The sequence below is a fragment of the Zootoca vivipara genome, chromosome 10, assembly GCF_965207765.1.
Source record: "Zootoca vivipara chromosome 10, rZooViv2.hap1.1, whole genome shotgun sequence".
NCBI lineage: Eukaryota > Metazoa > Chordata > Lepidosauria > Squamata > Lacertidae > Zootoca > Zootoca vivipara.
In genome coordinates, this window is record NC_142593.1 from 7,019,988 (window position 1) to 7,037,694 (window position 17,707).

General features: G+C 40.6%; 1 protein-coding gene across 14 annotated transcripts in view; it reads right to left on the reverse strand.

Annotated features, from left to right (window-relative positions):
* Positions 1-17,707, reverse strand: part of AGTPBP1 (ATP/GTP binding carboxypeptidase 1) — a 62,228-nt gene that overhangs the window by 24,463 nt on the left and 20,058 nt on the right. For all 14 annotated transcript variants that reach the window (XM_035100148.3, XM_088653037.1, XM_088653041.1 and 11 more), the window contains 9 exons: positions 14,426-14,553; positions 12,787-12,854; positions 11,581-11,644; positions 11,154-11,300; positions 9,444-9,575; positions 6,779-6,872; positions 5,598-5,635; positions 4,509-4,717; positions 2,201-2,378 (listed from right to left, as the gene is read on the reverse strand). In XM_035100148.3, the coding sequence (XP_034956039.2) occupies positions 2,201-2,378; positions 4,509-4,717; positions 5,598-5,635; positions 6,779-6,872; positions 9,444-9,575; positions 11,154-11,300; positions 11,581-11,644; positions 12,787-12,854; positions 14,426-14,553 (1,058 nt within the window). The remainder of the gene's footprint in view (positions 1-2,200; positions 2,379-4,508; positions 4,718-5,597; positions 5,636-6,778; positions 6,873-9,443; positions 9,576-11,153; positions 11,301-11,580; positions 11,645-12,786; positions 12,855-14,425; positions 14,554-17,707) is intronic.

Genomic DNA, 17,707 nt, shown 5'->3' on the forward strand with positions numbered 1-17,707 from the left:
AAGATATCGAAAGTTGTTCTCTGTATCATCCAGAGAGTAGAAAGAAATCTGGTAGCTTTTGCCCTTCTGAGGCACTCCAGCATCCTTGAATAGGGCGCCTCAAGTAGAAGTCCAGGGGAGTATAGAATAGACTTATGTAACTGTTCCTATTCAGTTATTTAAATATGAACAAATTTGGCAGTTTTAGAGCAAGGCCTTTTAAGGGTGGAATTACATTTATCTTGACAAAAGCATGTTCCAAAACCTGTACTAGTTGTGAGTCCTGGAAGACCTGCTCCCTGCCTTGCAGGCCTTTTCCCACCTGGCCTGGGAGGGAGGGGCCCTGATGGACTCCAGCTACAAAAGCTGAGGCTGCTGAACAGACTCTTCAGGGAGTGTGTTGCGGTGGGTGGTTGTTGTGGTTAGTGGGTTTTTTTGTTTTTTGTTTAGTATCTGTATGTTTAGTGAAAATTGTTCAATTTGGTTGCGTACGTTTTGATGTGTTTTATTTATTGTTTAGGACTGCATTTGTTATATTTGTAACTATGTAAATGTTTTTCATGTTATAAGCCACCTTGAACCTAGTTTTAACTAGGGAAAGGTGGCATACAAAGAAAATTATGTATGTGTGCATGCATGCATGTACCGTGTTTCTCCAAAAATAAGACACCGTCTTATATTTATTTTCCCTCAAAAAAAAAAACGGTGGCTTATTTTCAGGGGTTGTCTTATTTATTTTTTATTAAGTATGGTACAGTTTAACCTACAAGGTTAATCTGCCTATCACTATGGCTTATTTTCGGGGTATGGCTTATTTTCGGGGTATGACTTATTTTTTTTGAGAAACACGGTATTTGTGAGAAAAATAGCCAGTGGGCAGGAGAGGTGCTTAACCCATTCCATGGCCACCATTTCTACCCTTGCATTCCACTCAAACCCTCAGATGTTTTTCCTACCCCACTGCTTACTTCTGGTTTTGAAATGAGTGGTGAGATCTATACATCTGCCTGTTGGGGCACTGAAAACGGCTTGATGGATTAAATATTAAGCACTTCCCTCCTGCCTCTCCCCTACAAGGGTTCCAAAATGTATGGGCGGGGGGGGGGACCTACAGCCACATGCACAGCCTTCAAATTTAGCATGCGGGGATGGTCATTTGCAAGAAGTTTCAAATGTCTAACATGTCCAGCATCACCGTAATGGCCACTGGCAAAGGATCCAGACACACACACAGTCTCCACAAAGCTCTCATTAGTAACTGATCTTCTAGATTCAGAGTCAGAAGCATAAGTGTTGGCACATGAAAGTTGTGCAGCAAGCAACTATTATAGCTGTGGGTTAAAAGATAGTTCTATAAGAACTACATCCACAAGTATCTCTCCCTCTGTTGTTGGTCTTATGTTCAGACAGGCAACTCCCCATAGGTGAAGGGCAAAAAGCAGTGAGAACAGAACCAACAGCATGGAACTGGGTAAAGTAGTAGTATGGATAAATGGGGGAAGAGGCAGACAAGTAGTGATTGTTATGCCTGAATTCTACAAGCCTGCATTCTTTTATTGTTGGCCTTCTTTGTCTCTGAAAGCATGTGTCTTCAATTCATGAATGGCAGCACACCTTTTTATTTTAGATACACTGCAAGAAGACCGGTACACATGGTTGTACACTAGACCATACTCCCCAATGCACCCATCCATTGTCAACTTCAAACCTTAAGTGGATGAAGTGTGAAAGTACTTTCACTCATGAGATATACAAGCAAATTATAATTTTAATGTTTTGAATGCTAGATTAATAAAATGAATTCAGGATATACAGCACACATTTTCAGACTCATTCTTTTGGATCTGTCAGGTTTATTATATATTCTAAAGACTTCAAAAGGCAATGAACTTTGTTGCAAAACTTATCTCTGTGCAATAGATCATTTCATTATTTTACTTAATCAAAATGAAAACTGAGGCGTCACATTTTGATCTCCTATTTATGAGGCATAAATTTCAATCATCTAAATATATAATCTTTTCTTTAAAAGGGGGATATAAGGTTGTTGTTTTTTAAAAAAACCCAACAACATTCTGCATTGAACTGTGTAGTATTAAGACTTCAAAAGTAGGCTGCTAGAACAACCAGATAATTGTAAGCTTCTGTGTCTATGTTTTTTCCTAATTCTCATAGGAAAGCAGATATACACAAGACCATGATGTTTCAAAATTAAGCATACCTTCAGGAGGCAAACTATACAGCTGATACACTGGACCATTAACAGGGATGACAGGTAGTTGGAAATGGAAAGCACTTTTAATGGTTGGCAGTGGAAGACGGTTTTTAGGATAACATTTTCTCATGATTAGACTGGATGTGTTGACCAGTGGATCAAGCGTCCTTACTGCAAGGCATTCCTAGTACAATAAACAAGCATTATAAAACAAAGCACTGCATGTCAAATAATGTCATTGTTTGTGCACTATAGTTCTACTGTAGTAAACTGCTAGGAATAGGAACTCTTGAAGGAATCTCTTCATTTTATGATAGAATATTTGCCTTGATTATGTATTGTCATTACAGTGGTACCTCTGGTTGCGAACAGGATCCATCCCGGAGGCCTGTTCGCAACCTGAAAAGGCCGCATCCTGAAGCGGTGCATCTGCGCATGCACACGACGCAATTCGGCACGTCTGCACATGCGCAACAAGCAATTTAGTGCTTCTGCGCATGTGTGCAGGTTATGGACGCACCGAACCTGGAAGTAACCCATTCTGGGAATTCCGGGTTCAGCGCATCTGTAACCTAAAAAGACGCAACCTGCAGCGGACGCAACATGAGGTATGACTGTATTAATATACACACAGCTTCAAATATTCTAAGCAGTTCACACAGACAATATACAGAATACAATAAAAGACAGTTACAGATACAAATCACAAACTTCAGTATACAACAGAGTAAACTTAGAATGGAGATAAAATACAGTCTAATCAAGGCCTGAGAAAAAAATGAAAGTTTTCAGTAAGTGATGGGAAAATATAAAAATTTGGTGCCTGTGCAACACATACAGGGACAGAGCTCCAAAGAACAGGAACTGCCAACCCAAATTTCAGTGACACATAACTGCTAACTGGAAACTGCTAACTGCCACATAACCGTGGGGCTTGGAGATATCAGTAAAAATTGTAGCATAACTCTAGTGAAATGAACAACATTCATGAACTATTGCTCAAGTTGAAAGGGCGCCATAGCCCAAGGAAGCTGGGAAAGAACAAAGGTAAATCCCATGTCCTCCTGATGATACAAGGTTGAGATGCTGGAATTACTGAAGCACAACTATTGATGGAATTAAAATCAAAGTTCAAGCAGCAAGCAAGTTTTTCCAAGTGGGATGTTCAAGAATGACTGCAGTTTACCAACATACTGAGTGCAGAATGTTGCAAAGGACATATGTTCAGTCTTGGTTCAAATGCTTCTGCAAAAAGTCTATGACTGAATTCCTGATTACGTACATTAACCAACTTCAAGTAGGTCAAGGAGGCAATAATGTATACAATCCAATTTCAAGACAAATGGCCTTGCATAACTGTAAAAACTAGAACGTCATAATTCAGTTTGGAACAAATCAATAGCAGCCCAGGTGTAGAATCTGCTCCCAAGAAGATTGAGGGAAGAACTGCCATAACATTCTGCAGATATTTGCATTTCATTTTGCTGCTGCATTTGCAGTAGATAGAGGTGATCTGGTTCAGCCTTAGCACCAAGAACACTGCAGACATTGATGCCATCATACTGCTTTTAAGCACAGTCATACCTTGGATCTCAAACACCTTGGCTCCTGAACAAATCGGCTCCCAAAAGTGTTCTGGTTTTCGAACATTCTTTTGGAAGCCAAACGTCCAACAGGGCTTCCGATTGGCAGCAGGAAGGTCAGAAGCTGCACTTTGGTTTCCGAACATTTTGGAAGTCAAATGGACTTCCAGAACGGATTCCATTCGACTTCCAAGGTTCGGCTATACATTGAAAACAGTTTTTTGTCTCCAATTGGTTTAAATCTCCAGATGAGTCTCCCTCAAAAACTATCTGAAGTTCCTCGCTAACCCTTTCTAAGATACAATTCTTTAAAAAATAGCTTTAAAAGATTTTTTAATGTACCTTCTCTACGCATACTACTTCCCTTTCTTAAAATCCACCACCACCCTTTTTTTGAGCATGATTCCTTGCTAGTGATAAAGATTCACAGAGGACTAAACAGATTAATACAGAACAGGGATATCAATTGTTAAGAGATGAGGTGATTGGGTAATTAACTGTCAAGTACAGATTAATTTAAATTTATGTCAAAAGTAGTGGATGAGATTGAATGCATTTCTTGTGAAGTATGATGATTCTTCAGTTGATGAAGAATAGCAATAATACAACTTTTAAGATTTTACCCATGTATTGGGACATGCACACAGGCAACTTTGTATTATCATCTTAATGGTACATATAGATAGGCTTCGCTGTGGATTCATAGCAATATAAGCTTTTTAAACACTTACTTGTGAAGTGTTGTACAGAATTTTCATCCCATTGACATCAATGAATGCTTTTCTTCCCAACTTGATGTTTGTAATGCTCTTTATAGACTGCAAGATGCCCTTGCGGATCAACATGTGTCTATGCCGACTATCATGGCGATGCCAGTCGACGTAAATTGATAAAAGCATTTGGACATAGCCTCTGTCTACAGCTTTCCTTGCATTTGTTTCTTGGAGGGAAACAAATCAAGAGATCTCAAGAAACCATAAGCAGTTACAACATGCCAAAATGTACCAAAATATGTAAATCTTTTTTTTTTAAAAAAATGTCTTTTAGGATAAAATACATTTAGAAATGCATACACTGAGATTATCTTGTATTAAAATATGCACTTAAATATTTTTGCCCTACATATGCTTTTTAAAAAATCTTTGCTGATTCCTGTGATTGCTGTGAGAACAGGATAGAATGGACATATGAACATATGCAAAATTGGCACAGACAAGAAATAGACTTATCTGCCCATACCAAGCTATAGCCATGAACAGATATTACATACAGAAGTCAGTGTGGGGTAGCTATCAGAGTACTGGACTTAGACTGGGGACACTTGAATCAAATTCCCATTTAAGCTATTAAACTCACTGGGTGCCCTGGGACCATTTAACATTCTTTCATCCCAACCTAATTCACAGAGTTGGAAAATTAAAATGGAGGGCCAGGGTGAATGTACTGTATACATTTCTGAACAAACTGGAGAAAGTTTAGGAAACAAACTGTAATTTTTTTAAAAAAAACCAAACCCATCCATCAATAAAAATAGATATTGAAGCAATTCCAAATAGTATGATGAGTATTGCAAAACAGAGATTAATCCAAAGTGTGCCTAACTGATGTATGCGTTTTCTGCATATTTTGTTTTAATCCCTCATCAAAACAGCTCACTGATATAATAATCATGGAATTGCTGAGTCTTTCAATACACAATATTGGCTACTAAGCTGCAATTTTTAAAATGTTTATTTTCTGTGTAAACACCGGGTGACTGCCAGCAAAACTTTAATCTGCTCACATTCCATATCTTCTGAAATATTAAGGCATACACTTACTTGATTTTAGCAATGCAGTAAGGGTGTCTAAAGCAACTCTGTTAATATAAATATAAACAAACAAAAAACAGACAAACTATTAGATTTAGGTAACATTCCTGATCATTGATAAGCATCCTAACTCTGCATGTGACTGCAATCCTAAACATGATAATGTGTTGAAAATGAATAGTAATTCGAAGCTATTTTAATTTGTTTTATATTCCGTAAGTTTGGTCTACCTGCAACAGCAAGTATCTTTGGGGTAGTGTGAGTAGAATGGCTAATATGCACAAGAACAGGGCACAGAGCACATTCACATTCACCATGTTTTCCCAGCTGCCATGCCTCCCCTCCTTGCCCCACTCCAACACAAAAATTCAGCACAGTGGAAGTTTTTTAAAGCTTACTTTGCTCATGGGAGGACAGGGCAGAGGAAAAGAGGCCACAGACAGGATGGGGAGGGCCCGAGTCATATCCCACCCATGGGCTAAAAGTTCTCCACCCGTTTTGAAAGAACTTTGCTCCAGAAACACTGTCTGACAAGTTTGTTGACTACTTCAGCTATTTTGGAACTTTGCAATAAGACAAGTTCGCTGACTACTTTAGCTACTTTGCAACTTTGCAATACAGTCGTACCTCGGGTTGCGAACACCTCGGGTTACGAACAACCCGGGTTACGAACTTTGCAAACCCGGAAGTATTTTCGCCCCGCGCGCGTGCGCAAAGCGCAAAAATAGCGAAAATAGCGCTTTGCGCATGCGCAAAACAGCGGTTCGGGCCCTTTTCGGGTTACGAACTTTTCGGGTTACGAACTGCGACCCGGAACGGATCGCGTTCGTAACCCGAGGTACCACTGTACAAAGCTTTTCAACTTGTTTCTTATTGAATGACTTTCTGCTGTTTGGTTCCATTCATATCAACAGGGACTTTCAGAGACCTATAGGATTTGTTTTCATGTGAATTATAGTAGATAGGTTCAGTTACCAGCCTTGTTTTTGATATTACATATGTTGTAAATACATTCTGTTCATTTGAATTTGATCACGTGTTGCCCAGTTTTTGGTTTCATTTCAGTGTTTGCGACACAGGGGTTTGATTTGTTGCTTACCAGTTAACAAAACAGCAGCACAAAACAGCAATGTAGTATTAAAATAAACACAATATTTTATTAAAAAAATCAATTCAGATGTTCTACTTACTTCATAAGACTGGTGTTCTTTTTGCTAAAAGGACCAATTATCTTAAATATCAATTCCACGAGTCCATTCTTGCCCAAGGATACAGCATTTACAGCTGAAATTTTAAAAAAGTTACACCAAAGTGCAATGTTACTGATGTAAATGCTTACACTTGAAGCAAGGCAAATATAACCAATGCAAATATAATCAAAACACTGTCTTACCTATTAATATTTCACTAACTTAGCATAAAAATCCCAAAACTAAGCATTCGACTTGAAATTCTGTATGCACACGTCTAGTGAAGTTTCAGGATACCTAAATGCTACTTATATGTATAAACTCTAAGGCAGAACATCTGCTATTACACTGGAATGTTAACTATGTTTTGCAGATTACAGTATAGTACGAGTGTTGGCAAACTACACTACTTCAGTGCATTTGTTCACTTCCTACTCTCAAAATTTCTATGATCTGAGATGCTTTCCCATGCATCCTTACACCTGCACAGCCTAAGAATATCAGCAGAAATGAGTCAAGAATTGATAAGCAACATTTACTTTTGGGTTGTTACAAATATAACTGGACTCCGGAGATGTAAATACCAGGGGAAAAACTGGGTGTGTTGTTTATTTTTTTTGGGGGGGGGGGGAATGGGGACAGGTTTCTTCCATTATTTCTAAGGACATTTCCCCAACAAAAAAAATGGCAATTTGGGGGAACTGAAAGTAACTTCCTATGAAATATTTTTCCCTTTTGGAATGAGTGCATTAAAAAGGTAAACTGCTGTGTCCCATGTTATTCATACTCAGAGTAAACCTATTTAAAATATTAGGTCTTCCCCCCCTTCCATCACCCATAGGAGTGAGGTCAGCTGATTGGTAGGTGGGCGTGGTTTTTAAAAAGTGATGTCACAAGCTAAATTTGACACACAGGATTGGCTTGCCAACTGGAGGTTCTTCAGCCTGCTCTCCAGCATCAGGTATCTGCAGCTTGCATAAAACTAAGGCAATTACATTTTAGAGGCTGCAATTCTATGCTTACTTAGGAGCATGATCCAGACTAGGCGATACTTTTGAGGAAGCATGCACAAGATTGCATTTGGCATATTTATGAATGTTACAAAGCAATGCTCTATGCCAGGCATCCCCAAACTGCAGCCCTCCAGATGTTTTAGACTACAATTCCCATCATCCCCAACCACTGGTCCTGTTAGCTAGGGATCATGGGAGTTGTAGGCCAAAACATCTGGAGGGCCGCGGTTTGGGGATGCCTGCTCTATGCTAAGTTATAAGTAAGTTCACAGTGGGCTGCTCTGACCCCTTGAAGTTCCTCAGAACACCAAGCCACTCTTGCTTCAGAGAAGACATGGTTAAGTCATTTGTTTTCAGAACTCTGGAGCCCACTTCAACATGGGACCCTCCTACAGGCACCTCCTATCTTCCTGTGCTTGGGTTCCTCACTTCCTTTAGGCTTATTGCTGCATAGAAGTCACTACCCCTCCTTCCCTCATTACCATCCTCCTATATTCACCCCAGCAGCCTTCCACCTGGCTTTTAGGAATTGAGGTGAACATGACCCTACTTAGCCCATGCCCAAATGTGCTCATATAGTAAGCGTCAGAACCTATAAGGCTTTTCCTGCAGCCCCACCTCCTCCTCCTTCCTCTCACCCTGTCTTTTGCCCCCATGCCCACACTTCCTTCTCAGCGCTTCTGCTTTATCTTTGTATGATGAGAGAGGCTGTATGCCCTCCAACCTCGCCCTGTTTCGTCCTGGTGGGACCTCTTGCAAGCACTCAAAGAAGCACACTATCACTAATGCCTCCTCACAGTTGTAGTATCACCCCATTTAGGCCTATATGAAAGTAAGTTTCCATTTCCCCCTAAAATTGGTGGGGTTTTTTGGGAAAACGTTTTTTTTAAAGCTTCAGCATTTCTGGAAATTTTACTATGCTAGACACAACTCTTGCTTAATTGTGATTAAGGGAGTGGCCCTGGGCCAAAGGACCCTAACTCTAAGCCCCTCTCCTCCTGTTACTGAATTCCCCTTGTGTTTAACCACCCTTGAGGGTTACGTTGGCAGTAATTTAACACTGCCTAACACCAGTGCAAGTTTGCTGGCAAATCTTCAAGGGAATCCTGGTTATCATTAAGTATGGTTAATGTTAGAAACACAACATTTAACTAAGGTGGAGCCTTATATCAAATTGAATTCAATGGGGCAAAAGTACACATATGCAGAACTGAACTTTAAGACTGGCAAAAACTTCCTCCCTCTACCCACTAAAACTGCTAGATCTACATACCTAATCAGCAACGTTCCATGCTCAGGAGTTAGAAAGCTAACATACAGATTTTTATAAGAAAAGAGAATGCCTACTAGCTTTCAGCATTTACAGTTACAGTTAAACTTTTTATTGCACTAGCCATAGGCCATGGCATCATTCAGGAGGAGAGCAAAAAGACAACAATAACCATAAAAATAACCAGGCACCACACATACACTAAAACCACGGTCGCAGCTACTAAAATTATTTGTTGCATTAAATAGAATAGTAGAAGATTCTCAGGTAAGATACTAGCCTTCAGCACTAATGTAAATGGGAGATGAAGGTCCTTTGATCTTTCATATTAAACATCTTTGTAAACTGAGATACACTGAGAGAAGAATGTCACAGTACTTACAATTAGTTGAGTAGACTCGTAAAACTTGGAGACAAGGTAATATTAACCTTTGATTCTGCAAGTTCTGTTTCACTAGGTTAAGAGTTATATTTAAAGCACCATTAACTCTGGCTTTTACTCCAAATTTTTTATCTGGAAATTCAAAAGGAACAGCAGCAATATTAGAACCCATGCAAACTATAATCTGGGGTGGGGGGTTAGCTGGCCACAGCTTTTTAGATTAAAAAACGGCAGTACTTATTTACTTACTTATAACATTTTCTACCTTTCCCCCATAAGATCCAGGGTAGGTTACAATGACCTTAGTAAAGATATGCAACTTCAGCACATAGAAGCAGCTGAATAATGATGGCGGTAGGCACACCTCAGTGGGAGGGAGGTTCCACAATTTAGGGGTTGCCACAGAGAAATCCCTCTCCTCGGCCACCATTCCCTGAATTTTTTGGGGTGGTGGAACTACTACAGGAGCCCCATCAGGGGCTCATCTTTCAGATATTTGGGGGTCTAAGTTATACAGGGCTTTAAACATTGATGTGAACGAATGAACTGAACCGAGAAACAAACTGGCAACCAAAACAGGGAGACTACAGTGACAGAACCCACAAATCACACGACACGGGACAATTAATTGCCCACAGAAGGTGGAAGATAAGTTCATGTTAGTCTCTGAACAATATTCACTTGATTTGTTTCCCTTCCAGCCCCGTGCATGGGTCGATCTCAGTAACATAGTTTGGTACAAAGAAGGCCCTACATATGGCTATTGCTCAGTAGAACAGCCCAAGCTAAGTAGAACCCCAAGATTCAATTCCTGGCCATGGACTTTTTGGGAAAAGAGACCTGCACAACCTACAGCCAATCTGTGCAAATGATGCAAGAACCAATTTACTAATTCAGGTGCCTCAAGTGGCGCCCAGTTTAGCTTTATCTTGCCAAAACTGTTCCCCATATGAATTTGAAAGCCTCTTTCAGAGCCATGTGGTTAGAGTACCTTCAGCTTATTTTCCCACCTGGCTATCCATTTCCCCACTTCCACTACACAATCTCACTGCATACATCTAGTTACAGGTAGGTAGCCGTGTTGGTCTGAGTCGAAGCAAAATAAAAAAATTCCTTCAGTAGCACCTTAAAGACCAACTAAGTTTATATTTTGGTATGAGCTTTCGTGTGCATGCACACTTCTTGGCATCTGAAGAAGTGTGCATGCACACGAAAGCTCATACCAAAATATAAACTTAGTTGGTCTTTAAGGTGCTACTGAAGGAATTTTTTTATTTCACTGCATACAAACGGTATCACACCTGCAGTAGTCACTGGAAGGAGAGCAAGGTGTTGGCACCTCCCCACTCAGATCTAACACTGTTCTTCCAATGGTAGGGTGCAGTTTTGTGAGGAGGGAACCAGGCCCAGTTTGCATTGTGTGTCCAATCCTGAACACAATCAAAGTGAAAAACAAGTGGCTTGTGGGAATGTAACTATCTGCTCTCCTTAGTAGAACAGACCTGCAGATGAAGCAAGCAGTCACAGTTTTTATTGAACAGTGCCAGTAGCAGAATGAGTTCTGTTTTTGCAGGGGTTCTGAGCCTGGGAAAGCCACACGACGGCAGGTATAAGTAAAGCACAGGAATGCACTGCATGCTGTGTCAGCACTTTTCTTCCAGCTCCACAAAGACAACATGTGCAAGAGGATTTTAGTTAGGTTTGACTTACCTTTTGGGCCAATTTTTGCGAGAAGAGAATGAAGCAGCACCATTAATTCTTCATTTGGTGGGGATTCTTTGCTGACATTCACAAGCAATTGCAATAAAATCTGTGTCCCTCCTCTAGAAACAAGAACACTTGTTCTTCTGCTACTGCCTAGAAATAGAACGTAAGCCATCAGCAGCAATGCTAAGGTATTCAGATTTCACTACCAACTCTTACTTTTTAATAATATAAGTCACAGGTATAAGGCCACATGTATAAGGCCAATCATATAAAAGGCCACATGAAGTATTTATTCTCTTCATGGCAGAAAACCTTAGCTATGTAAGTGTTTCTAAACTATTTAAGAATATAATAATTCACATTTATTAGATAAAAGACACTGCAAGTCTAGACAGATGTTACAAATTTGCAATTCAATATAAAAGCACACCTGCTGCCACCAGCTCAGTTAGGATGTTCAAGATATTTAGTGTAGTCTGAAGATCTTGGGTATTCTGAAATGAACAGAGTATTTCTTAATTATCATATTATACCTTTCATGATACATCTATACAAATATGTATTCTTAAAGCACTGGGTTGGGGATCCTGGTGCCCTCACAATGTTGTTGGGATTCACAACTCCCATCTGCTCCACCATTATGGTCTACGGACAGGCATTATGGCAGCTAAAGTCTAACAACATCTGGAGGGGGGCCACACACTCCCTTGCCTTGACTTAAAGCTTTAAAAAGTACAAAAATTCCAGAATCAGGACCATGAACATAAATACAGTAATATTTTAGATCAGGCATAGGAAAACTCCAACCCTCCAGATGTTTGGGACTACAATTTCCATCATCCCTGACCACTGGTCCTGTTAGCTAGGGATGGTGGGAGTTGTAGTCCCAAACATTTGGAGGGCCGGAGTTTGCCTATGCCTGTTTTAGATATAAAAAAGGACAGCTCTATCTCTGACATCAATGACCTACATTAGGTTTTCAAATCACATCTTAACAGTGGCACTGGCCAATTAACCAAAACTGTCAATTCTTTTAAATGCCACAGATTTGGAATGCCATCAACTTTATGTTAAGTTTTGAATTTTTCATTTAAAAACAAGTTGCTATAGCCAAAATCTCTATCATCTACTTTAAAGGAAAGCAACAGACTTCTTAAGGGACCCCTGACCATTAGGTCCAGTCGTGACCGACTCTGGGGTTGCGCGCTCATCTCGCATTATTGGCCGAGGGAGCCGGCGTACAGCTTCCAGGTCATGTGGCCAGCATGACAAAGCCGCTTCTGGAGAACCAGAGCAGCAAAAACGCCGTTTACCTTCCCGCTGTAGCGGTTCCTATTTATCTACTTGCATTTTGAGGTGCTTTCGAACTGCTAGGTTGGCAGGAGCTGGGACCAAGCAACGGGAGCTCACCCCGTCACAGGGATTCGAACTGCCGACCTTCTGATCAGCAAGCCCTAGGCTCAGTGGTTTAACCCACAGCGCTACCTGGGTACTCTATCCCAAACAAGAAAATCCAGTGAACAGAGTGACTACTCTGACTGAGAAGCAAACTTTAGAAATTCAAACTGTGCAAGAAACTTAAGTCATACTGACCCACTATTTTACCATAAATTAGTTTCAAAAATAAAAATAGTACCTCTAAAGTTGATAGAATAACTTCTATTCCAGTTGAACCTTTTGCAGTCATTTCCTTCCTGATTTTTTCTGAAAGTTAAATACATGTGAGCACTTGATAAACCAGGAAACTAATTTCAAATTTTGTTGTTGTTGGTTAGTCATTTAGTCGTGTCCACGAAGAGTCGGACATGACTAAACGACTAAATAACAACAACAAAATTTCAAATGTGGGCAACCAGACAGTGGCTGCTGAAAAGCATAAAGTGCAATAGTAAAAAATGTTTTTAAATCACCAATGGTAATTACTTTAATTAATAAATAACAATCTACATTGCAAAAATAGCAGATGCTTGAAATTATTCCTTTTAACAATGACCACTCCCCCGGATCCCAGTGTGGCTCCCGGTAGTTCAGGCTGGCCTCACTCTCCCCAGGCTGGATATCTGGAGGTTTCCGCCTACCTCAGCCAATCGTCCAATCCCGCCTGGGGAGGTGTTGCCAGGGGATCTGCCAGGTAAGCGGAGGGACCGCCCTGCCCACACGACAGAAGGTGAATCTTACCTGCTAAAGGTCAGTTGGCTCCAGAGCTTCTCCCACCCTGCCCTCCCTCAGTTAAGTCCTCTTTTGCAGGTTAACCTCTTCTGCACAGGTACACAGGCGCTGCTACGTCAGGGCAGCTGTTGAAGGGCCGGAAAGGAATTTCCCCGCATTGGCAGGTTTTGCCTTTCCCATAGCAAAATGTCACAACTTTGGTGGTTTCAGGCCTTGGGCGGAATCATTTAGTCTATCTTCCTAAATGGGGGGAGGGGGCGTGAAGCGGTGACCCACCCACCCCTTGAGGCAGTGATCCCAGGGTTCCCCGTTAAAGGGGTCTTGAGGGGAGGCATTGGCTATACGCCGAGAGGTTGTCATTGCCCTCCCCTCCGACGGCAGCAAAACAGGGGGCGGGCTCTCTGCTTGAACATATGTTCTCCAGAGCCAGCCCAATCCCCACACATTCTGGATAACCCTGATGTCTCCCAGATCCCCGGCTGGGGACTGGGAAGGATAAACCCCCAATGCCTGAGCTAAGGTCTCCTTAACACCTGAAACTTAATAAAGTTGTGGCCAATTTCAATCCCATAGCACGTTGTCTCGAGTCATTATTCTGCTCGGGGGTCGCCTGGGGTTGGGGGGACTCCGCCTGCCCATGCAATGTAGTAATTCCTACCTATCCACACCAAAAGAAATTAAAGTAAAAGAAGACTAATATTAGGAATGAACCTCATTATAAAACGGGAAGTTTTTAAATACTGAGAATTCAGCTAGACTGGTAAAGAAAAAGCATGCATTATATATGTGATATGACATTGTGCCACCAGAGGGCGATGTGGAGTCCCATTTTTCTCTACCCGTTGCCCCAGTTTAAATTTACAACCCTTTAAACTGAAAGGCTTCTTTGATGTGTCTAAATCCAGCCTGAGCTAAGTGACTACATCTTCTAAGCAAGAAAAAAAGTGTTTCATTCTATGTATGCAAGTATACTGACTACAATTTACAATCAGAACATAACTCTGTACCATGACATATGGGATGACATAAATATATTATATACAGAACATATTCAAGAGTAAAGTGCATATAAATTTAAAGGCTGATTTCAATGTACAAATATTTACCTTGACTCTGAGCCAGCTGAAGAATTTTTGATGTAACATATCTGGTAGTTTCTGGTTCCACCAAACATTCTGTGTTGATTTTTTCCAGTTGCGACAGCAAACTCAGAATCCGAGAATTGTTTGTTAGACTGGAGCATATAAACATCATATTATTATTATTATTATTATTATTATTATTATTATTATTATTATTATTATTATTAGAGATTCACTTTAAAAATTGCATTTTAGGAATGCTTAACATTAGGGCGATGATCCAAAAATTAATAAATAGTTAATTACTCTCAGGTAAGAATGTAGCCTTGGTCTTCGTTTAAGGTTGACACTGGAAAAACAGGGTCCCTGGGCCTTTAAGGGCTGTATGAGAAGCAGATATTGAACAAGTTAAGCCCGTTCACAATCAGGGCCAGAAGCTGACTTCTGCTGATAACCATGATGTTGTTGGGGCAAGGGAGTAGCAATTACTGTACTGTCTCTAATTTTGTGTTATGCCATGCCACCCTATCACAGCCATTTGGTGTGATAGTACACCCCCTTGGCAGCCAACACCCTCTCAAAATTTGTGATGCATCCATTGGTCCAAAAAAGTTGGGTGACTCCCTGGCTTAAAGGTTCCACCAACTGAGAACAAACCACAAGTCCCAGTTATCCATTGTGACATCACACTCTTAGCCAGGGCTACCATCCTAGAATCCATTACACCCAGAATTTCTGATGGGAAAACAGGAGAAATCCTTCCTTTTGCCTTTTGACATTGCTGCTGCTTTCGAAAAGGCATGAAACTTCATCTTCTAAGACGTCCTGAAAGCTCAGGAGAGGAAGGGTAGACATTTGAATACTTGTTTCCGGTTTGGATTCAGGTCCTATTAACACCTTGGTTTCTATTCCAAGCCAGCCTCAGACAAACTTTCATACCATCTCTAGTTGAGACAAGAAGAATTTCCCATCTTGGCAGAATTTCAGTTCTGTCTAGTATCAAAAGGTCCATTAATTAATCCATTATGTAGCCTTAACATACCTCAAGAGAAGAAATATAAACTGCAAAAAAGTGGAAGTTTATTCAAGTAAATTTTAGCTTTATCAGGCAGCCCAGTGATTTACATTGGCTTCCAGATTGTGCTGCGGGAATGTGACTAAGCAACGTTTTTCATTTTATAATACATTTAATTAAGAATATTTATAACGGAAAATGTTTTCACTTTAAAGGAAAGTAATTCTACTCTCTGTCATGGATCCAGAGGCAGCTGTTTTTGAAACTCTCCAACTAAAATAGGTCAACTGGATTTCACACCAGGGGCAGACTCAAGTATCACTTAACATCTTGCTTTACCTGGCCTGAAATCCAGGTGGTGAGGATACCTCTGTGTTTACCTCTTTCTCTCACCCCAGTTCAGGACAAAATTCATTTTGCCTTGTCAGGCTAGGCATATGTCTCTGTGTTTTTACCAGTTGCCTTTAAGGCAGGGGTAGCTCACATGGTGCCCCCTCCAGTTGTTGCTGACTCCCAACTCCCACCACCCCTAGCCAATATTCACTCCTTGGGAATGAGTGAATAGAGAGGACCACAGGCTTCCCATCCCTGCTTTAAAGCAAGAAGATACTAGTACACAAAATCACCCATGGAGACAGGGCTGCACTGGACTAGTTACAAATAGCACTTTAGGTTTGTTTGTTTGTTAGTTAGTTTGAAAGAAGTGTTCATTTTGCATAGATTGAGATAATCATTGAAATGTTCACTGATCAGTTTCAACCCAGGATAGTCTTTTTAGGCAATCGAGTTAGTATGAGGTTGTCATGAATTCTAGACCTATTATCTGAAAACAGATTATTTTATTTACTGGAATGCTCAAATGGCAATACTCCTAACAAGTCCACTGAGTCATCATCGGGGCTCAGATCAGTCATGGATCTCTTGCACACTTTTACACACACACACCTCAACTTACCTCTAAGCATCTACAGTGTAACACAATCTGTAAGCCATTAATGACACCCAAAATGCGACTCCACTGGTAAAGTACACACATTATTTTTGGAGTGATATAATTATGTAACTTTCCTTTGCCATCACCTTTCTATAGTGACAACATGCTCCTGTTGCATTTAACTGGCACCATAAGCCATTCTGCTTGTCAGCTTACCATAAAGCTAGCTTATACAGCAAGAGACAATTTGTTATACACGTTACAATGAAATATGGTTAGCTGCAATAAAACTAAAAGGATATGGCACTAGTTTAATAAATACTGCCACTGTTGGTTTACCAAAGATATGATAAATTACTATTCTTTGTTCAGCAGCTTGAAAACAGTTCAACTGCAGTTAGAGTATGATTCTGTATTTATCACCAAGTTGCTCTAAGACAGAGATCGTCAATGTGGTGCCTTCCAGATGTTGCCAATAGCCAGGGATAGAGGGAGTCAGAGCCCACCAACATCTGGAGGGTAGTGTGCTGGCTATCCCTGCTGACATATGGCTGTATACTTCTAAGATGGCCCAGGAACTTGGTGGAGGTTGGGGTATAAACAAGCCTCATCTAAAATTCACAAAACTATTGTAGTAAGAGGCAGCCTCATACAGTGGTACCTCTGGTTACGAATGGGATCCGTTTCGGTGGCCCAGCCGTATCTCGAAAATTTCGTAACCAGAGGACTGCTTCTGCACACACACGAGCGGCAAACCCACTTCCGGGTTTGCCGCGGTCCTAACCCGATGATTCCATAACCTGGAGGTTACGCAACACGAGGTACCACTGTACCTCCTGCATAGATACTGCAGTAAAACATGCAGCAACACAGAAACTGATACACTGTCACACATTCAAATAACCAAGGGTCAGTGTAGCAGGTAAAAGCTACCTCAAGGTTCCAAGCTCTATTACATCACGTCAAAGCTGGCAACTTCGCACAACTGGCATAATTCTGATTACGAAATTGTATGTGCCACTTGCACAATTAAAACCGCTCACCAATTTGGCAGGATGACATCCATATAAACGTAGGTGTGTTTTGGAAAAAAAACCTCCAAACTATATATAAACACACATTATTATTATTATTAATCTGAAAGTGGAGTTGAGGTGGTTTAAACAGGCAAACTATTCTGAAAACGGGGTGCAGCTTTGTACATTTATAGATAAAATATTTTAAAAGTTTAGAGGAAGGAACATTCTCACTTATTACATCCTTCGAAAAGATTAATCTCTTCCATGTGATATATCGAAGTTTGTTTTGGGACCAACAACTAATAGTATAAGAAATAGGAACTTTCTAGAGAATTACT